At 36.9% G+C, this 23,348-nt stretch overlaps 1 protein-coding gene across 2 annotated transcripts; it reads right to left on the bottom strand.

Moving 5' to 3' along the window:
• Positions 1-1,009: 1,009 nt before the first annotated feature.
• On the bottom strand, positions 1,010-14,105 carry fez1 (fasciculation and elongation protein zeta 1 (zygin I)). Of its 2 annotated transcripts, XM_077242403.1 has the most exons (10): positions 13,753-14,105; positions 11,625-11,994; positions 10,035-10,134; positions 6,885-6,971; positions 6,328-6,493; positions 4,801-5,075; positions 4,010-4,090; positions 3,811-3,886; positions 3,571-3,636; positions 1,010-1,880 (listed from the first exon to the last, which is right to left on the bottom strand). In XM_077242403.1, exons 2-10 carry the CDS (start codon positions 11,939-11,941, stop codon positions 1,864-1,866), a joined length of 1,185 nt encoding a protein of 394 aa, XP_077098518.1. In that variant the 5' UTR covers positions 11,942-11,994; positions 13,753-14,105; the 3' UTR covers positions 1,010-1,863. The 2 variants fall into 2 exon arrangements, with proteins under 2 accessions (XP_077098518.1, XP_077098519.1); XM_077242404.1 differs by lacking the exon at positions 13,753-14,105 and having other exon boundaries at positions 4,948-5,075; positions 11,625-11,941.
• Between the last annotated feature and the right edge of the window lie 9,243 nt (positions 14,106-23,348).

The following is a 23,348-nucleotide window of genomic DNA, read 5'->3' as shown; positions in this document are numbered from 1 at the left end:
TTTATTTATAAGGAAATAGGAGGACGTAGTAAAGTTACGGTAATATATTTTGTATCTTACAGTTCATATGTGTATTTGTTTAATTGTTCATAATGACCTGTTTAGAAGATGTTAATGCTAACTAAGAGACTGCAGTGTTTTGGTGGGGGGGAAGCTAAACTAAAAAAAGTGTCCTTCGATAAAGATCGATGCACGATAAAAACAGTCATGCGCGTTATTTTTCTCGGACTTTTCAACAGGTTTTACGTGAATGGTTAAAGAAGATTCAGTTGACTCTTCTAAAAAGAAAACAGCGGGAGGTAAGATATAACTACTGTTTTATGACATTTATAGTGATACGTTATTAATAATATTTGGAAAACATAAAATATAGCACGTTATGTATAATAAATAAGCTGCATTTTAGCAGGGTCAGTATTGCTAAGCTAACGTGACTTTGGCAGTTAACGTTAGATCTCCACAAATGAATAGTCAATATGTTTACACGAGCAAAAATTAATTCGTGTTTTTATATTTTATCTACCATTTGATACATTTCAGATATTGCTTTTAAACACTGTAATAATCATTTAAATTAAATGATTAAATTAACGTTAGATAGTGATTCAACAGACAAAAGTACAAATGAACATCACGGTTTGTAATATATTAAGGGGAAAAAATCCCTTCATAAAGGTAAAATCCCCCTGAATATCAGTCCCAGAGAACTAAACACCGCTTAATAAATAATTATAAAAGCAGATCTAGAAAAGTCACTCGCACACCACCATGACTCATGACTTTTTTTTTTAAATAATGAGTAGGCTAATGGTATTATCAACAGTTTTGATGTACCTGTTTATTATTGTTAACAAACCAACACTTGAAAGCATAATATTTCACTAAAGGCCACATCAAAAATCTTCCTGTAATGCTGCTGTGTGCTATGATACGCTTGTGCTTATGATTATCTGCGTATGACTGACCTCTAGTGGAATGTTGTGGTATTACAATGAATCAGTCATTCAGATTTTTACAGGGTTTGACATTTATTGGAACTGTAACTCAGCAATACTTCACATTCCTCCATGCCCCTTAGTAAATAAGAAATATATACATTAAAGAAGCACAAGTCTTGAATGAAAGTTAAAGTTAATTTAAAAAAAAGTTTTATTAGATAAATGGATCATCAAAAAAAAAAAAACATTATGTAGAAGTATATTTAATTCATACATAGGATGAAAAAAAAAATCTTAGTTTACCCAAAATAAGAAAAGTCAAAAGGTTTCTCCCTATAACTTGGCATTAATGTAGAACACTAAAACATGCTGTATCTTCAACCAACCTCTGCTGAAATGAAGCCACAATACTAAAACGGCAAAAAGCAGGATGTCTGGATGGATTATTTTCAAATGTGCTCTCGAATTCAATGCGTCTGCGCCTTCAGAAGATTGTGAATAATGCCCTTCTCATCATCACCAGTGTTCAGAACGGATGTGAATTATCAAGTAAAATGCCTAATGTTATGCATATCTTTCAAAATAAAAATAGTACCTGATCGTAGAGTTAAACCGATTATAGGTCACCTGTTACGCTTACACGTTCCATATGGCTTTTGGCCTGAAGTAACGTACATAGTAGAAAACATGTAAAGCACCAGGCGCTGTGGTATGAACGTCGTGGATATGTGGATACAGGAAGGGCAGTGAGATGAGCGAGGTCAAAGGTCATTAGATAAGCACGAGAAGGATGGTTAGATGTTCAGGGTCCCTCGCTGATACTGGGTAAGGGAGCTCATGCAGCTGGGCTGGAGAACTGAGAGAGGAGAAACGAAGACACCTGGCCTCTCCACAGTCTCACCAACAGCAGATCACGCTCAGGACTTTAGGTAGGACACAGAACTGCAGGATGGAAATATGATCAAGTATTAATGGGCTTAATGCTACTAAAAGCCTAGAATAAAATGTTCTTCATACATATATTTATTTATGAGAGTATTTAGTTTCAGTTTTTTTAATTAAATGCATTATTATCTCAAAAGTACAAGTTCTATTTCTTATATTCTACACTGCCCAGCCCAAAAACAGTCGCTGTTTGGATTTAAATAGGCAAATGATTAAGAGTCTATGGTTGCATAACTATTGCAGTGATTATTATGTTAGCATGCTATATGTTTGGCAACAGTTCTTCAAACCATAATTGATGGAGTGTGTAGCTTTTCATTTCTTAAACAACCATGTAGGAAGACAGATGATGGCCATATTCCAGCCAGGATCACAAAGTCAAGATTTCTCAGGCTCAAATTGTGAAATAACGGTTGAGGAGCATGAAGAATCATTTTTTTCTCATTAATTGGCACCTCAGAGTTCAGGGGCCTCATTTATAAACGTTGCGTACGCACAAAAGAAGGCGTACGCCGCTCTCTACGCAATAATTGGTATTTATAAAAAGCAAACTTGACGGTAAAATGTGCGGTCCTTCACGCAAGCTCTGACCCAGGCGTACGCACAAAAACGGGTGAAATGAGAAATGGCGACACCGTCGGCAGATGGAAGAAACGCGTGAAAGTGTGTGAAACTGTAGACCGTTGTGTAAAAGAAATGGCAAAACTGCCTCTCATAAATAACATGGAGACTTCACAAAGCAAGTCTTACAATTAACAGCCTACACGAACACCCGTTTGACCGATCTGCAGTGTAAAACAAACAAAATCAAACGAAGATTACAACAAAAATGCAAATTAACACATATTTGCAAAAATAAAAGTGAAATATGTTCTGCAATAATATTAGCATGTTATGCAATTCATCCTCATAACACATCTGGAGGTTGTCAGATGCAATCAAATGGATGGTAATAAAATGCCATGATGCATCACAATGCGTAATGACGTAATGCCCACACTGTGCCCTCCAAACAACATTTTACTCCTCTTTTCCACCTCGTCAACGATAATTTCTTCTTCACATTGAGTGAAGTTAAGTTTCTTGGTTTTCCTCTCTGTGTTTGCCATGATTTCGCAATCGATGAATAGTAACTTGTGGGCGTTTCACGGACTATTTATGGGCAACTATGGGCGTGACATGAAGCCGCAAAAGCTGCGCCACATTTAGAATTGATTGTGATTTATTAAGGGAAAAATGCGTAGGATGTGCGTGCGCACGGTTTTATAAATCCGAGTATTTCTGTGCGTACGCACGTCCTATGTTTCATCCGTACGCCACTTCTGACGCAAATCCTACGCAGAGTTTTATAAATAAGACCCCAGATCTTTAAATTGATTAAAAGTCTTTGGGATGTGCCGGAGGAGACTTTACAGAGTGCTGGACTCTTGCATTGTCAATACAAGATCTTGATCAAAAATTGATGCACCTCTTGATGGAAATAAATGTGATGTTATTTCCATTGTTCCATTGTTTTAGCCGGGCTGTGTATATTTATCTTTTGACCTATTTAAGAGCCACAGTTACTTTCTCTAAATTCTCTAAATAAATAATAATACTATATAAATCAATCACAATAAAAACCTCAAATACACTTCATTGAACAATACAAATTCATTCTAGAACAGTGAAAATGTTTTAGATTTACCTTTTAATATATATTCAGTCAGGAGGGTTGGGACCTTCTCACTGTCTTCTTTCATGGCGTACAGAACTGCAAAACAATATTACATTTTATTTATGCAATTGGCAGATACTTTTATTCAAAGCCTTCAATGTACACATTCAAATTTGTATCAGTTCAAGCTCAAAACATGGTGTTGTAAGCCTCATACTGTTGAGAGCCCTATATTATAGTTGAATTATTAATGCAGTTCAGTACACTTACTTTTTGTGAGCATTTGCAAGTCATCGACAGATGGAGGAGTCACTTTTCTCTCATATGGGATGACTGTGTTTAGATACTTTTGACCACACAAGAAAAACACAGACACAGTTTACGATCAGGTTTTATTCCTGCATACAGTATATATGTTTAATCCAGCATAAATTTAATCCAGCACATTAACTGAAACGCTCCTCCTCACCTGTTTTTCTGTCCCTGAGGTCCCAAAGGTCTGTCTGATCCCTGTCTGCAGGATGTTGGACAGACCCTCCATGCTAAAGCGCTGGAAAACATTCAAATATAAAATATTTAGTACCAGAGGTTTCTGTTCTCATTCAGTACAGTGCAAGCTAGAGAAAAGCTCTAATTTCATTTCAATTGTGTTATTTGAATTATATATATATATATATATATATATATAATTCAAAATAAAATATAAATAATTTAATATAAATATTGAAAATATATTTTTAAAATGAATAATATCAGCCATATATCAGTTATCAATCATAAAATGAAAATATTTATCAGTTTATATTAATAATGGCCAAAAAATGTATTTCTTTACACACACTACTTTGTTTTGCCCAGTTTCGACAAAAACAACAACAACCTTTCTCTTTTATTGGCTAAAATCCCAGGCTTCCGAGTTTCAGGAAAATGGTGCATAGCATATTCAATTTGAGATTCACAATCTGCCACATTTACTAACTCTAGTCTCTGTGTAGAAATGATCATCCCATCCCTGTGAGAACATGGATGTTGAGGACGCAGAGATGCAATTACTTGCATGATGTAATGGAATCACAGCGGCATTACAGTAAGAGGAAGCTAGTATTGCCTTCGCAGCTCATACTGCAGGGGAATGCTTCCTCTGCTCGTCCAGTAAGTGCTAAGTGCAGCTAAAGAGTGATGGGCTGGGATCCATTAACCGTAGAGAGAGATGTCTGTGTCTGGAGACTGAATGGAGGTAAACATCATGCATCTACTTACTTTCGCAGGCATGCTCCCAATCTTCTCGGAGCGGGTAGATCCTTGTAGACTCATGGCCTTGTCCTTACGCCTGCGCTTGCTCAGCTCCCTTTGCTCCTTCTGTCTGTTCTGGACCTCCATTAGAGCTGTGATGAAGGTGTTCTTCACCTCTTTCTCGAACTCCAGCTCGTCCCTCCGGGCCAGCTGAGTTACCAGTTCCTCCGAATACTCTCGTATCGCCGCCTCCACCCGACACAAGATGTCAAGCAGCGCCGAGCTCGGCATCAGCCTCAGACCTGCATGACAAACGGCATAACAACATCCAGTTTCAAAAGCGAGCAACACTTGACTTTCACACTGTGAGTGTGACTAATGTTCGGCTTTAAGGTAATATTTCTTTAGTGTTGCTTTTAGTCGACATGGGCTATTTTTCATTCACTTTTGTTCCACTGCATCTTTTGTTTCAAAAATGATCTGTTTCATATGTCCGTAGGAGTCCGAAACAACATGGTTAAATAGAAACTATTTTCTCAATAGACATCTGTTTCTATTTGATGTAAAGCATATTTACATTGACCTTGATCTAGTAATATAAAGGTACTTCTCATAATAATGACTTTTGCTGATGAGCCTCATGCTGTTGCTTGTATTTTAAAGGGGTGGTTCAGGATTTTGGACATCGGACCTCATTTCCAAGTTAGCCTGGGTGTTATTTATCAGTGGAGACAGTTTGCAAAACTTTTCATCCAGTCCTTCCAGTTGCATAGTTCGCCGGTGCTAGGCTAGCGCGAGTCAATGGTATCTGCTAGCCTGCCATTAAAAACAGTTTTACCCACTCCACAGGACACCAAAAGCAAATAAATTATAACGCCAGACTATCGATTTAAATGTCTGTTGAGAGAATAATGTTAGAAATGCACACCGAATCACCATGTTGCCAATTCCTTCGTTTACAATCGAATGTTTCAATATCGTTGTTCAAGGCTACTACTAGCTAGCTAGAGGTCCCGACTGTAGTGCGCGTCTGTTCTGTGTTTTCTTTTTCGGCGCAGTACTACTAACCGGTGCAAAGTAAAATTCCGCCACTGCCGAGAAACTAGTTTCTGTAAATGTAATGCGATCATTGAGATGCAAGAGTAGTTTGATTTCTAACATTATTCTCTCAACAGACATTTACATCGATAGTCTGGCGTTATATTTTATTTGCTTTTGGTGTACTGTGGAGTGGGTAAAACTGTTTTTAATGGCAGGCTAGCAGATACCGTTGACTCGCGCTAGCCTAGCACCGGCGAACTGTGCAACTGGAAGGACTGGATGAAAATTTTTGAAAACTGTCTCCACTGATAAATAACACCCAGGCTAACTTGGAAATGAGGTCCGAGGTCCAAAATCCTGAACCACCCCTTTAACCATAAAGATAAACATAATCTGTTACCTGTCTCTGTAGATATCAACTAAATTTAAAGCAGTATTAGTACTTTTTTTTCCATCTTAATGTATAGTTTCATCTGAAGAATTGTTTTATTAATTGTATGTTTATCGGGGCACCTTCATAAGAGCAGTTGTTGTTGGAGGCCTGAGAAAGCATGCGGATCTCCTCCAGTAGGGAGGGGTTGCTTTGAGAGGAAGAGACCCCGATATCATCGTCCTCCTCTTCCTCTGTCTCTCCAGGATCTGGTGAGTTTTCCATCATCTCCACAATCTCCTCAATCACCTGGTGAGGGAGTAAATGACAGATTTCAGTGGACGTTTAAACAATTTTGAGGACACAAGTAGAACTGTAGTTTTGAATGTAAGCTTTGTACGCAATGAATAAATGCAATCCTATAAATAGCACACTTTAGTTTAAATCTAGCAAAGCTTTAAAACTAGGCTACTGTTTAAGTGTAAACCTGCCCGATGTAAACAAACCCTCAAACACAGTATTAGGCTAAATTTATCACCCACAAAATGCTGGCACACTCATTTATTAACCTTTTGAAGCATTCATTATTAAATCACAAAAGACAAAAAAAATTATAATTCTTTACTGTAAACAAGCATATAATCATTTTTTTTTTTTTTTTTTTTTACCAGTGCAACACATCTGTTTAGGTTAGGCTCACCTGATCAGCTGTAATTAGAGGTTCTTCACGCAGACAATTGGCATTTTCATTCTTCTCGTTCATCTCATCCTCATCTTTTTCATGTATCTTTAAAGCCAAGACAATGGAATATTTCACAACATGTTTAGGAGCATCAGCAGTATCAATAGGATAAGATGGTAGAGAGTAATGGCTCCATATAGGTCAATTACACTCATTGGTAATGTGCTGAGGAGAGTGCTTTTAAATGTAGCTTATAGAATGCTTCACAGCTCTTCTGGTCCACATTGATGTACAACAAAAGCTGACTTCTCATCTACTGTACTTCACTGCTAAAACGAATCAAAAGCTAACATTATTAAATTGCCCAGAGTCATCTGACAAATTGCATTTGTTAGTAATTAGCATAATATTTATGAAGACTGTAACTTTGTCATCATGATGACAGAATATAAAAGAAAATAAGAAAATGTCTGCGAGTCAGGCATGGAGACTTCTGTAAGATTTTTTTGGTATATAGAAACTGTTTATTGCAAAGCTTGAGACAGGCTGAATGTCAGAGAAAGTAGATCAGGTTAGGTTTTTGGCAGCCAGTAACTGTACTCACTGTCCATTTGGCATAAACATACCACACCCTGAATCGAGACGGCAAAGCTGTACTCTCACATAATGCTGCAGTCATTTGCTCTGAGGAAATAAATGCTTTTTCAATTAAGGAGAATGATATTATTTCAAGAGGGTTTTTTCGTTGGCCAGTGCTTCAATGGTAATTGCTTTGCAACTTTATTCAGTTCCATTGATATAATATAATTAATATTATTATTAAAATACCCTAACAACATTTAATGTGTACTGATATTATTAACATAATAATAATAGCAATAATATCAAAATATAGCTAAGTATTAAATGGGCTATATGTAGAAATTAGAAACCCTTGTTTTTAGCAACACAGTTGCTCAAAAGTCAAGTGAACTGCAGCCAGCAACTTATTGCTGGTGCTCTTAACATAAAAGAGACTGAACGTGATTCAATGCCTTGATATACTTACGGCAAAGTATTTTTACGTTCTTTACTTAGAAGTAAAAAGATGTTGCTTCAATTTACTGTTAACGAACGCCATCCATGCTGCTGAGAGCGACGTTTAGATGAATATGTTCTGTAAATATGTGGTGCGCACTTTCCTCTCAATAACAAAATAAACACACAACCAGTGTTGGGGGTAACTTATTACAAGTAACTTGAGTTACGTAATCAGATTACTTTTTCAAGTAACTAGTAAAGTAACGCATTACTTTTTCAATTTACAACAAAATATCTGAGTTACTTTTTCAAATAAGTAACGCTAGTTACTTTTTCACATGTATTGACTGACAGCTCTCCTGTCCCCATGTTGAGAGAAATAAAGTGAGGTGTTGTGTGCATTTGCATTGAACATGCATTTACTCATCTCACTTGCACAAAAACATTCAGTATTCCTCAAAATGAATAAAAACAGTCAAATGCAATCTCAGAATTTTGTGCAAAAGTTTTATAATTAACTATGTTAAATTACACAAATATACTTTATGTATTTAATCTCACTTTATTAACCAATGTCTTTGCTGCTGACCTACAATGATCTAATTCAACCATACTAATAAGCAAAAATGACTTTAGATTAGGTTTAGAAATAAGAGTGTTGAACTTCCTTCTCCTGTATCCTATTGTTATTTAATCAAGAACAGCAGCAGCTGAAAGGTTTGTTTGAGCGGCGCCCTCTACTGTACAGTAGTAAATATGCATTTCCTTCAGCCTTAGGCTTATTCATTTAACTTTTGATGTGAAAGGGCCTTAACAATTGGCAAAAATAGATTGTTTTAGCTGTTATTAAAAAACAAACAAACAAGCCCATGCAGGTGAGAAAAAGTAACACAAAAGTAATGTAACGTATTACGTTCCATAAAAAGTAACTAAGTAACATACTTAGTTACTTTTTTGGGGAGTAACGCAATATTGTAATGCATTACTTTTAAAAGTAACTTTCCCCAACACTGCACACAACTAAAATGACAGAGGTGAGAAAGCAGCAGTTAAGAAAGAATTGAATCATATTGATGTGGATATAAGGGCTCCACAATATATCGAAATTATCGAAATATCGCAAATGTATTTATCGCGATATGCATATCGCAACAGCTTGCAATAACTGGGTTCATGAATTAAAGACAGAGAAAATCACTCACTGCTCTTGGCTGAATAACTTTTGTAGCTTTAATAAGAATCAGTATATATTTCATTCATACAGTGAAAACTAAGCAGTGTTTAATTTATCTGAATTGATTATTCAGTTTCTGTTGTTAAATAAACCTAATGTAGGATAAGCTGAAACCCTAAACCCCGTGATTTACACTGATGTTAAAATAACACTTCTTATGCTACTGTAAAACACTGATTTTCACTTTCAGAAGTTGCATGGATATTTTCTTGTCAAAAAAAGAATGTGAAAGTTATATAATTGAACTATATTTTAAAGATAATTTAAGTTTATTTTACACACTTTAAGCATTATCGTATCGCATATCGAATATCGCATTATTTAATGAGTTATCGCATATCGCACTTTTCTTCAATATCGTGCAACCCTAGTGGATATGTTTGCACCAGTTCTGCAATTCATCGGCATCATGTCGACAAATGAGGTAACATAACGCTGTTATGATAGTTTGATTAAACAAGTATATTTGAAAATATATATAGCTCTTTCGACATTATTCTGAACATTGTATAAACAGTTTTCTCATGTGTCATGGAAACGGAAGAGGCTCTCGGGTGCGCGTGTAATTTTCACATCCTTTTGACTCTCCCGGTCCCGAGTCCTTCAAATAAAATCAGTCTACAGGCTTTCATAAACAACCTAGGTCAGGGAAGGTCTTGTTTTTTAAGTTTTGTTACTAGCAGTTTTCACATTGTCGATAAAAAGCAATTATTAATACATAAAAATACTTACATATAGCCCATTTAAAAGAAAAGATTGTGCCTGCATTGGTAAATAATTTGTTGTCCATAACCTTTTATTGTACTATAGATATAGTCATGTCCTATAGCACTAATCTATACAGCAACCCTTCAGGAAATAAAAATCTATTATGTCAACAGCATGAAAGTTATCAGAGCAGAGCAGATGTTTACCTCCTGATCTGAGAGATTGCCATTCAGTGTTTCTGAGGCGGGGTCATCCCAGCTGGACACAGAGGAGGGGATGTAGTTGTCAGTCAGAGCATCCCACACACTACAAAGACACATGCATGGACATTTATAAATACAAGATTCCAACCGACACACAGTGAATATGAAACAAATGAGACATTCATTCTCAGAATTATGAATTAAACATTATTTAACCATGACTTTAATAAGAAATTCCTCTCATATGTATTAATTATGATTTGTTAGCACTGGGAATGTAGAGACAGATCCAATGTACACCATTCATTTTATATGCATTTGTACACAACAGTGATGCTACAACATGTTTAAGATGCTCTTTAAGTAGCTGCTTTCCATGTTTATATAACCAGGCTAGTGACAATGCTTTCTTTCTTCTTTCTTTCTTTTCTCTTTTCTGTCTATTCATCTACATGCCGAAATTACTCTCCACACTTTCTTTGTGCCTCTGTCTAGTCATCCAGGGAACAAGTGGCCATTCAAAGTGTGCTGATCTCTGAGGGCATACAGACACAAGCCTACCAGCCTCCATTCCAGCCCTGCAACAACACCAAACTGGTACAGACTCATCGTCTACCCATATGTCATTGTCTCAAGGAGTTTCTGTTTACTGTCTGAAGATCTCTAAAAGCAACAGCTTATCTAGAATATTCACCAACCGCGGGTTGAAAAAAAGAAATTGCAGCAGGCTTATTTCTGTGATTTGTCAGATGCACAGCCACAGGCTGAATTCTAGCGCAAGGACAGATTTGTGTCTGAATTCAAGCCAAGAACAAAAGCCACGGGCAATGAGAACACATCACAGCGGGAAACGCAGAAAATAACATGCTAACAAATCATAAATCAACAACATATTTACAGCACAAACTAAGTGTTGTGAGAAAGATGCTCAAATACTGGAAATCCCAATGACATACTCGTTTTAATCTCTTAAAATGCTACAGATTGAAAAAAAGCATCCAAAAAAAATTACATTTGAAGCAAATGCACAACTGTAAAGCTACATATCTGATGTTGTAATGCTCTTTTTTATTTCCTTCCAATATTTGTGTATATTTTTGCCATTAGAGTCCCAATCAGTGATGATGTTTTGACTATTTTTTAAATGCATGCGCGCTATATTTAGACCAAGATGTTTTTTGTCCTGTTTTTCAAGAGGCAGATTTGACGGTGACAGGTTGCCAGCACAGGCAAGTCAGGACAAACAAAAGCACTGAGGCGTATACAAATTTGCTGAATAATTCACGGCCAAACCATGGACACATGCACACAGACAGGCGCTGGTGATGGACAAAGGGTGTTTTTTATAAAGCTTGATTGACAGGGCAGTTGGCAAAGAGACATGTCCTCACTTTGACTGGCAGAGAGAGCCAACTGGATGGGCATATTTATCAGCACAGTGATAACAGTATCCATACATGTATTTGGTGATACTTAATGGTGCAAAAAAAAACGTGAAGCCAATTGCATCAAACTGCACAATTAATTCATTATTCTACCTACATGCATTTACGTTATATATTCTGGAAGTGGAACAGAAAAGATTTTGCTTACTCTTCATCTTGAAGCCTCTCCTCATCCTCCTCGGCGTGAGATTGGTTGCGTATGGGTGCCAGGCCTTCTGTCTTGGTGTTGTAATTATGGAAGCACACATTCAGCTTCTCGTCAAATTCATTGACCAGGTCCTCCATGGACTTGAAGCTCATCATCTCGGAGAAGTTCTCTAGCTCGGAGAAGTCTTCACGGCTCAGCGGGGCCAGAGGAATTGTTTTGTGAGGCCGGCATGGAGGATGCTCTGATTCAAGCTCCTCCATCTTGCAGGGCCGCAGATCCTCGAATTCCTCATCCAGGCACACAAGAGGGGCCTCCATCCTGATGCCCTCTTGATCGCACAGTCACGTGGAGGTCGGCACTGCAGCAATCCCTTATTAAAAATATAATAAACGTCAATATGTCATTCAACATCTCAAATCACCGTCTAAAACAAAACGCTGAAAGTGAAATATTTCAAATAGTTTTTCACTTATCTTAAACAGCTAAAAGTGTATTTGAATATGAAGTTATATAACAGTAATGGCTTCCTCCGAGTCAAGAACATTTTGCACGGCTTATTTAACTATGAACATTTAGACTTATGCAATTTTTCTCAGATGACATCTCGTTAAATTAATTTCTTTCTCTTCCACTAAGCAAGCATGGGGCACGAATGACTGCATTCTGCTCAAGCAGAGTGAAAGTAATTGTGTTTAATTTGCATGGCGGTTGATTCAGCAGAACCTCTGGGATTTTTCCCAATGAATTCCTGGTCTGTGAGGCAGCCGAAGTCAAACAGCAATTATAGCTACTGCTCAGTCAAATTCACTTTCTCCAACAAATAAAAAAATAATAAATGCTAAAGTATGTGCAGTAGCTTTTTTCTGCAGTCATTAGTGCCTTATAATACACTATATCGATTTAAAATATTAACATTTATTTTGTAGTAAATTAAATATTACATTATGATTCTAGGCAAAAGCTAATTTTGCCCGAAACAGATGCTATCACATTCTCTCCAAGTCGAGATGTCTTGAATGAGATTCACTCTTCATTAGAATGAACAAGTTCAGTCTGAGAGTAATTATAACATTAGTTCACGAGTCCTTTTTCGCCCTGTGATCTGACAGTTCCCATGAATGAGCTCGAAAGGCTTTATCAGGATTAACGTCAAAGCTAAAAGACTGCAGGATAAAAATCCATTTAAAACAGGCTTGCATAAGCTTTTACCCCAACATCACATTAGTCAGCAATGTGATATTATTTTACCCTAGTGTGTATGTGTCAGAATTAAGGTCATGACCTTTTCCACTTCCTAGTTTTTGGCTACCCATTGATTTGTTTTTCCGCCACCCATAATTCTGAGCCTATGGGCAAAACCAGTTAAAAAAACCCTTAACATCCAGATCCAATGACCAAAGCACAGAGGCAATTCAATGTTACAGTGATAAACCGCTGGCCCTTATTCACAATTCCTGGGGAAGGGGGTGGAATTGAGCAGGAGTGTAAATAGCATATTGACCTCAAATCAATCGATGGAACACAAACGATGGCAATGGAATAAAACACTTTTTCTGTGAAACCTCCATTGAGGATGACGTGATCTAAATGTGAACTACATTCATATTTATCATCGTGCTGATAAATGCAAGAGATATTTCTCAAATGCACTACTAAGAGGATAAATTTGGATTACAGAATGAATTTGTGAGTGTTAACAGTGCTTGCGGCAGGTGTGACCTATGTTTTGAAAAATGAATATACCATGTCATAAGAGAAAATTAATTGACGAGCCATGATGAGAAGAAATATGGCGGATCACATCATAAAGCATGGCAGAGAAAAAAAATACAACATCCCACTGTAATGGTTGTAGATGAAGAATTTTTAAACATTTCTTTAGGATAAAATATTTTTGATTACCCAAATGGAGGAAGAATATTCAAATTGTGCAATTTAAAAAATTTAAAATAATAATTTTATAATATTTTTTTTACAAATATGTACAGAATGAAAATAGATTAAAAGAAAGGGATGGATGCATAAAGGATGGAGATCAAGGTTACCCCATTTCCCAGAGGGAATAATGGGAAAACAATGGCGGGATGGAGACGGAGTGATGAAGGAGAGAGAGGGAGGAACAAATTACCTGCAGAAGAATCTCTTCTTGTATATCTGGGTAGAAAGAGCCCCAGCTATTCCAATATAGTCAGAGCGAAAACACCATCAGCAAATCCTGGTCGGGATGAAACAACAGCGGACACATTCATTCTCATCACACACACGCTAGCACTGTGTCGTGATGGCCGCTCAGCACACTGTTCTAGTCCACGGCGTCTTGTCTAAGCCAGCCGAGGTGCCGAGTGTTGTTTTCTGATCATTAAGCAGCAGCCGTCCTCTCTTGTTCCACGGAGCCTGCGCATTGCTACGGCAACTGACGGAATCATCCTCCTCGCCACCCCTCCCCCTTCTGCTCCTCTCCTCATGCACCTCACTCTCTCCGCCCCCTACCCCTCCCGCTCCCTTTCTCTCGACCTGCCATAAGCCAAATCCTTCCATATTCATGAGGAAGGAAAAAGACAGAGGTAATGGAGAGAAGCTGTAGTGGGGCTTTATTCACACCTTGAACTCGCTTGTCATCGGACACATCAGGGGTCCCTTGGCAGGATCCCCCTCTCATTACCCCTCAAAGCACGCTCAAGGGATTTTCAATGAGAAAGCTGTGCTAACAAGATGCACGCCGGCTCCTTGCTGTCAGTCATTCCTATTGAGATTAAAGATGGAAATGTGGCAAGATTACAGTATTAATGTTGCAGGGTCATATAGTGTAGTAGTATAGCATAGTGGGGTCCAAAAGACTGGGAGCATTGAGAATTTTTTTATTATAAATAATTTAATAATTGTCTTACAAATTATATTATTAGTATAACATTAAGTGAAAAGTTAAAATGAATATACTATCAAATGTTGATAGTTTGTTGACACAAATTTGATTATTTAATTTCTGTCATGACCATGTTTGGCATGGTAATGGGTATGACAGTGTTGATATGTTTGGTCTGTGAGCAAGTAAAACATGCTGCTGTGAGCTGCTATAGACCCCTTTTGCGCCGACGTCACAATGACGTCACGCCGTTAGCTGGAGGCAAAACAAAGTGAAAACTCGAGGCGGCTAATACAAACCAGCACAGATTCGGCTACATAATAAGGATCTTAAATTATTATTATTTTTATTAAATGTCATCTTGTTGTGTTTCTGGGTGCAAGAATGACCTACAGGATCCAATTTGAAATTTTAGCGCATAGTGTTTTCTAAATTATTGGGATTATTTGTGAATCATCCATGATTGTATGTTGTTGTGATTGATTGTGATAGACTTTTTGAAGAACCTGGTAAGAAAGAATAATCAAATACATAGTTAATTAATATAATTTTAATACATAAAAAAAACATTTTTATTTCTAGAAAATATTCACATCATCAAAATTGGAAAGTAATGTCACTCTTTACATTGTCGTCTTCTGGCCTTGGCGCTGGGCAGGACCGCACAATGTAACGTTGCCACAAGTCAAGACCATTCATCACATAGTTATAGGCATCTAAAGATTTATATGCCCTCAGTTTGTCTTTACGCTCGGTTTCTCTATCAGGTAGGTGTAGAAGGCAGGCCACTCACCCGAGGTAAATTAACGTTAATCCTGTCAGATCGTCCATCCATTGACTGAGCGTGTATCGGTCGGTCAATCTGGTTCCGTCCGTTAAAATTAACTTTTGCAAATAACAATCGCGGTCCTGGACAGTGAGTGACCTTGCACATTAAGATACACATTGTTAAAAAACAAGCTAACAAAACTTGCAAACTAGCGTTAGTGAAGCGGCCAGAGGGATCTTTCTGCCTCCACCTAAGCTCCGCCCACATAAAAACGTCATCATGTTTACCAACTGAAAAGGGGTCTATACAATATAGCATGAATTACCCAGAGCAGATCTATACAGGTGGAGCTGGGGAAGGGGGAGGGTTTCTGAAAGTATGCTGCAAACTGCAACAGCAAATGCTGACCAAGTATTTGAAGGTTAAGCAGAGTTTCGTGACAGAACTTTGTATTAGTGACAGAATTGTAAATTGTCTTTTTATTCATTTTAGGTCAACATTTCTTTGTTTAAATAAGGATGCACATTATATCAGTAAAATATTGGTTATTGGTTTTTTTGTGCACAAATTTGCTTGTAATAATTAAAATAATATATTTTAGTTTTTTAGTGTCTTATTTGCAATTTATTTAGACAAAATAGAATTTTAATAATCTGCGATTTATCAGTTATCAAACATAACATGAAAATAATTATTGACATCTTTATTGGCCAATTTTTTGTGTGTGTGCATTTAACATGCTCATGTCCCTTAATTTTAGATTTAGATTAACTCTTCCATCATGTACACATCTTAATCTTTAAAAACACTAATTGCTTAATAGTACTTTTAAATTTAATATTTTGTAATCTCAAAATGAGTATCCATTTTTTAAATGTACATTATACATTATGATACCCAAATTTGCTTGCAGCAATTAAAACAAAAAAGTTATTTTAATTTTTTTATATGTAATTTCAACCCGATCTCACGGCAATTCGTACGAATTTTACGAGGTGGCTAATTCGTATGAATTCATACGACCTCACTCGTCCGAATAAGTAAGATTTTTGCTAAATCGTACATATTTTTCGAGTTGCCCAATTCGTATTAATTCGTACGAATGACCTACCCCTGACCCCGCCCCTAAACCTACCCATCACGTGGGTTTAGACAAATCGTGCAAATTCGTACGAGTGAGGTCGTATGAATTCGTACGAATTAGCCACCTTTTAATCACTCGTACAAATTTGTACGAATTGGTCGTGAGATAGCATTGGTAATTTATATTTCGTAAAATAGTGTAGAATTTTAATAATCTGACATTTGTCAGTTATCAAACATACCATGCAAATAATTGGCATCTGTATTGTCCTCTATTGTATTTTAATTGATGCATCCTATTTCAACTTTTCAAAATCTTAAAACTTTCAATTTTCCTGGTCTATATTAGATATTTAATCACAGATTGCCAATGTGGTCTCAGACTTTTGGATCCCAAGATTTGTCTGACTCTGTAGGCCATTCAGAGAGACAGAAATGCAGCAAAGACAAAGACTGTGATTTATAGGACCTGATGGGGCATAAAGAGCCAGTTTAGTATAGTCATCGTATTGTGTGTGTGTTATCCTACTCTCCCTTCTGCCCTTAATCCTTCAAGGTTCTTAATCGGCATCTCAGCCTTTAAAAAGACCCATACAGTTAGAGACGCTATCCAGCATGCATGTGTCTTCATGCATACAAGCTGCTCAAAATTGGCTTGCCATATTCCTGGGATTAGCATCTGATTTTGTGGATTACAGACAATGCTTTCACAGTTTTGAGCAGATGACTGTGGGAAACAACACAAGTGTGGCACACGCTGCATTAATAGAGCTTATACATCACAGGATGTCCAGTCCTTATATAGTAAAGCTTCCTTTCCATGTGGCCAGATTTACTCAGAAATGTGTTTCTGTGCTTGAAGCTGCGTGACTAAAATACAAATGCAGGTGTACTTGCATTATTACTATACTGGGTGCTTGAAAATGGTTAATAATTGTAGCATGCTTTAATATATTATATTTGATACAGTTTGGTTCATTGGCTGTATGCATGTGACACTGCTTTGTCTAATAGACTTCAAACCATGTGAGTCCATTAATGGTTAATATGGAGGAGGAGAGAGCGGAAAGTAACAGTAGTGGGTCTTTATGAAGGGGGAGGAATATTCTGCAAAGCTCAAAGACAAATATGACATCATCTCATATGGGAGTGTCAATCATTGTCTAATAATGTATTCAATAACTGCAAAACACTTAGATCATAAAACAATCTATCAAAGCTGCATGGTTTCGATTCAAAAACCCTCTCAAAACATAATTCAAAGCCCCTTCCACTTGTCAAACCAAAAACAGGGATGTCTTTCTTTAAAAAAAAAAACTCGTTATCATACTTTATTTAAAAAATAAGGTCACAGATTATCTTATTCCTCATGTTAGAAGTTCACTCTCTATCCTTATTACATCAGCTGCAATTAAAAAAGAAAAAGAAACACACACAATGACCTGATTTCCTGTGCAAGACTCCCTCTGCTCACACAGATGCAACTCTCCTCCACAATACAGTCAAAAGATTCGGAATGACGGAGGCCCCATCGCCATGGTAACCGGGTTTGTGCAGCTGAGCGTTGCGCTTGGAGCGGTTGCTGTGGTTATTGGTGAAGGATTAGAACTGGCCCATTAGCTCCACGCCTCCAAACACTGAAGACCTAAATACAGGTCTGTATAATTTGGCCACTTAATATGACGAGCTATGATGTTGTTTTAGCTGGCATTTACGTTGTGATAGTACGTAACTGTATGCTGCCCAAATTAACCTCCAGCTCTTTTGTTGGGCAAGACGGTACAGTTTAGGTACTGTCGACAGGGGGTAATAATGGAACTGAGTAACGGCCCCCGGTGAGGGGGGGCCCACAAAGATATATTGATAATTCATAATATTAAAATGACAAAATCACATAGTTATAATAATATGGGAGGAGGGCATACAACTTCTGACTAGTGTTTTTGGGGGGAGGAAGAATGTTGAGGCTTGTGAGAGAAAAGTGTAACTGTAACTTATTACTTATCCCTTTACCTCAGTGAAGTAGTCTTTTCAAAAGTAGCCTACCGGTACTTTATACAAAGTAAATAATTATCTTGTGCAAATGTGACGATACCAGTCTTTCTACACGGTTTTACCGAGTACAGAGACTTAAAGGGGTGGTAAAACACGATTTCACTTTTCTAACTTTAGCTAGTGTGTAATGTTGCTGTTTGAGCATAAACAACATCTGCAAAGTTACAGCGCTCAAAGTTCAAAGCAAACGGAGATATTTGCTTTTAAAGAATTCAATTTCTAAGGACTACAGCAAACAGCCGGTTTTGGACTACACGACATTCCACGGGAGTTACTGACGTAAGCATATCCCGTTATTTACATAAACCCCTCCTCCGAGAATACAAAATAAGGGGGACGAGGCCATTTTATATTGCGTTGGAGAAGAGTTATTGTGGTATAGGAGTGTTGTTGCCGCCGCAATGTCGTCGAAACGCTGTTATTTTCATCAGTGCCTGGATTGCAGCTCCACTTTGTTCAGCCTTCCTAGGGTCGTGGGAGTTAGGGATCAATGGTTAATTATTACCCAAATCTTGCTCTCTGTGCTGCACACTTTACGGAGGAAAGCTTCCACAATCGTGGCGAGTTCAATTCAGGATTCGCACATCGGCTTGTCCTGAAAGATGGAGCAGTTCCAACTTTAAAAACAGAAGCTTTTGTTGACGGGCCACAACCTTTAAGTATGATTTATTTTTTGTCGATGTGTTTTCCTGTAATAGTTCGTATTGTTAATTGTATGTTGTAGCAAGGATGTAAACAAATGACAACGCTGTTTGGCTCTGCTGGTTTGTTAAATGCTCATTCATACTTAACGTTATCCGACAAACACTTAATGTTACAAACTTTTTTTTAAATCTCAACAGCGAACTTGGAATTAGGGTAAATTATTCTTTGATTAGAGCTTTTATGTATTGTTTATCGCTTGTTTATCTACAGGCATGCTAAATATGGTTCTGTGTTTGATTTGGCTACTGTAGTAAAGCCAATGTTTAGTGTTCGTTTTGGGTTAATAGTTCTGTCGACAGATATTTGGCTACAATCGTTCTAAAGATACAAAAGTAACGGTGGCATACAGTCAGTAACGATCACTATAGATCCGCAGTCTTTACAAAAAAAAAATCCCTTTGAGGACTGTAGTATACTTTGTTAGAACGATTATATGAAATTCTTGTTTATGAAGCTTATTTTTTTGTAATACTATAATAATTAGTACAATTAAATAACAGCGTATCTAAAATGAGACAACAAAAAAACAAACCTTTCTGAAACGTTGTTTAACAGCCGTTCTTGAACAGGTTCTGCTCGATCATCTTCACTAACATTCTCTGGGTCTGATTCAGACTCAAATTGGTATGGTTTTATTGACGCCATCGTTTATAATACACCAAAGCACAAACTAGGCTACCGGTAAAGGTACGGGGCGTGACGTTTCCGGAAAACGTGCACTAGTCGGCAGTGTTGGGCAAGCTACTTAGAAAATGTAGTGAGCTAAGCTAGCAGTTACTCTACATTAAATGTAGCTTCACTACACTGAAGCTACCACCCTGGGAAATGTAGCAAGCTAAGCTACAGCAATATGGCAAAAGTAGTTTACTACATCTAAAGCTACTTTTTCAAAATTTAATTTTTATATTGAACCAACTTAATTCCAAGTCAGTGCTATCTCAGTGATCAATAAAATTGTCAATCAAACATATAGGCAAGCATAATTTGTCAGGTCAATTGTTTATTCAACAACTGTTCCAAACCAATTTGGCCAAAAAAAACAAAAAACATAACTATATAAAACTATAACAAAACCAGATGTCAAGAGTGTGTGCATCTTTTTCCATTTCTCACGTGTCAGCCCAAGAATTGATATTGGTACGTGATGTCACACCATACGGAGCAGAAGGTGGTGGTAATGCACCAAAAAGCTGGTTTGTAGGGCCCTATGAAATCCGTTTTATTTTTTCCCACATTCCAAATTCAGTTTTATTTTGTTTTCATTTTTCTGGACTCCCATTTTAATGGTTAAATAACATTTTAGTAATCAAAAACGTGTAATTAATTGAAATCATGAAAAGTATATAATTTAACAATAATTTATTAACGTTTTTAAATAAATTACATTTTAAGGGCTCTATAAAATAGTTTTTTTTAATGGTTTAAATTGTAATGACCAATTATTTAAAATGTAGGCCTAATGATTTAAGCAAAACTTTCTTCAAAGGTTAAAAAAAAACTTTTATTTTGACAGGTTGCCATGTAGCTAGACCTTTGAGTCTCTGTTTTGTTTTGTTTTTTTGATATGACGATAGTTTTTCTCAAATCAAGCTAAAATGCTGCTAAAGTGACTCTCAGAGCGGCTGTGTAGATGAAGTTCATCGATCCATTACTGAAAACATCGCAAGCGTCATGGGTGCTTAGTGTGTGCAGAGCCGTTAAATATGAGTGCGTGGTAAATGAATCCGCGCGTCTGAGCCATTCATTCACAGAGACACGCAGAACATGCATGATTCATTTTTAAATAGTCGTTAAGCGGTTTAATATTCACAGACACTAGTCTATATCGTGATTTTATTTAAGTTTAGGCTACTTACCATCTTTTCATCCAAGATCTGACAAATTCCGTGAAATTCCGCCTTATACAGTAAATTTTGTTTTTATGCATGGATGTCGCAATTCAGTCCATGTTTTCCGTATTGCGGTAACTTAATGAAATCATATGGCCCTATGGTTGCCAACCACCGTAAAACAAGAAGAAGAAGAAGTCACCGTCACTAACTGATCCAGCATCAGTGATACTTAGCAGTTGTATTTCCGATTTGAGCTTGAGCTTTAGAAATGCTTGGGAAAATGTAACGTTAGCTTGTGTGGACGCTACCGCACTACTTGATCAAAAAAAGAGCTTCGCTACTGAAAAGCTATTTGATTCAGAAAACAGCGACGCTACCACCACGCTACTGAGAAATGTAGTTAAACTAGTAGCGTCACTACTTGTAGCGACGCTACTGCCCAACACTGCTAGTCGGTTAGCGAATCACAACACACTGGGCCAGCTAACCAATCTGAGACAATTGCGTAGTTTTGAGGGACTGGCTTCATAGAACCAGGAAACCATCAGACCTTTTTTACAAGGAGGGGCAGAGCAGTGTAGAATAAAGGTAAAATATATGAAAAATAATGCAATTTTTCTAAAAACAAAGCATGAACACGTTACAGTGCACCCCACAAACACAATCAAGCCTTTGAAAAAAATGTGTTTTACCACCCATTTAATTAGATACACGCAGATAGACGGCTGCATTCAAAAGGTCCACGATTACAGCGTTTCTGTTTGCAGCGCTGAGCACTGTATTCAATCACAGAGAAGTCTGTTGAGCACTCTAGCCAATCACAGAGAAGTCTGTTGAGCACTGTAGCCAATCACAGAGAAGTCTGTTATGCGTATGAGTGTAGTGACAAATCAGAATTCCCAGAAGTTTAAAATTGAAAAATATTTGAAGGCTACATTTTAATGTAGCTATTATTTACATTTATATTATTAATGTTAATAATTCACTTATTTAATTATTATTTATTTTCTAATAAATTAAATAGTTAAAATTAGTCTGTTTTAAAATTTCTTGCTATGCTATTACAATACTCTGTATTTACAGTATTTACAATACTCTGTATTTACTTTATTACAGGTATTCTGAATTTAACCTTGTAAAAAAAAAAAAAAAAAGGTTTGAATAATACTGAAAATAAAGTAGTGTTGGGTGTTGTAAGGGGCCCATCCCTTGTGACCGGCGCCCAACATTTGGTGCTACGACCCTGACTGTTTATTAAATTGAATTGCCACTGACATATTTATTTCTAAAAATTCAATAACTAAAAATATAGTTATTATTACCAGTAATAGCAACAGTAGTAGCAATAATCGATTAATCACAATTAATCACATCTTACATAAAAGTTTGTAAATATATACATATACACATATGTGTATGTATATATATATATATGTATTTATTTATTTTTCAAACATTTATGTTTGATGCAATTAATTGTGATTAATTGACAGCACTAGAATTATTTCAACCGAAACCTTTTATTAATTTATTTAAAAAAATTTCCTAAATAAAAAGTGATTTTACTGCTCACAAGGAACAGCCTCCCTGAGGAATACGTCTGCTGCACGGCTACTCTATATATTGTGTAACAGATTCAGTTCAGGAATTTGAACACAAAGGCTTGTTATTTCTCCTCAGGCCTCATTAGAGTGTATGGGCTTGAATTCTGCAGATGTAGAGAAAGAGGACTTCAGCTACGATCAATACTCATCCAGGTTTCTCTTCTCTGCTTCAGGATTCACTTGGAAAACAGCTGTCAGCACCATGGCCACACGATCAATAACATAATCTCCTCAAAGCCAGAGCACTATTGAAAACTCATCGGCTAGAGGAACTTCCTTTATACTTGTCAAGTTACTAAAAATTGTAACTTATTACAATTTAAAACAACTGTTATCTATTTGAATTTATTTCAAAATGTTATATTTTCCTGTCCTATGATGGCAAAGCTGAATTTTCAGCATCATCACTCCAGTTGTCAGTGTCACATGATCCTTCAGAAATTCTAATATGCAGATTTGGTACTGCAAGAAACCTTTCTTATTATTAAGAAGTTGTGCTGCTTAACTGCTTTTTAGAGAAACCATGATACATTGATTAATTTAAAAAGGTGGCCAGTCAAATATATACGTTTAATGCTTTTCTCATCAAAATGGCTATGAAGTGCCGACTAGTCAAATGAGGCGTGAGTCTGCCCTCTAGTGGTTATCAAGTGCCACTGCTGACTGATTTTAACCATTTAGATACCCAATTAGCCTCAAAACATGCTATTTTCCCCATAAGACCATGAATAGACAGTATCTTCCTTTTACACACCTTATTTTCCCTAACTGAGTGCCATTGCTGGTGAAATGAGGACACGTGACACTGGAAGA

The sequence above is a fragment of the Siphateles boraxobius genome, unplaced genomic scaffold (assembly GCF_051911475.1).
Source record: "Siphateles boraxobius isolate OS27281-9 unplaced genomic scaffold, OSU_SipBor_1 25, whole genome shotgun sequence".
In the NCBI taxonomy this organism is placed as follows: domain Eukaryota; kingdom Metazoa; phylum Chordata; class Actinopteri; order Cypriniformes; family Leuciscidae; genus Siphateles; species Siphateles boraxobius.
This window is presented reverse-complemented; position numbering and strand designations above follow the sequence as displayed.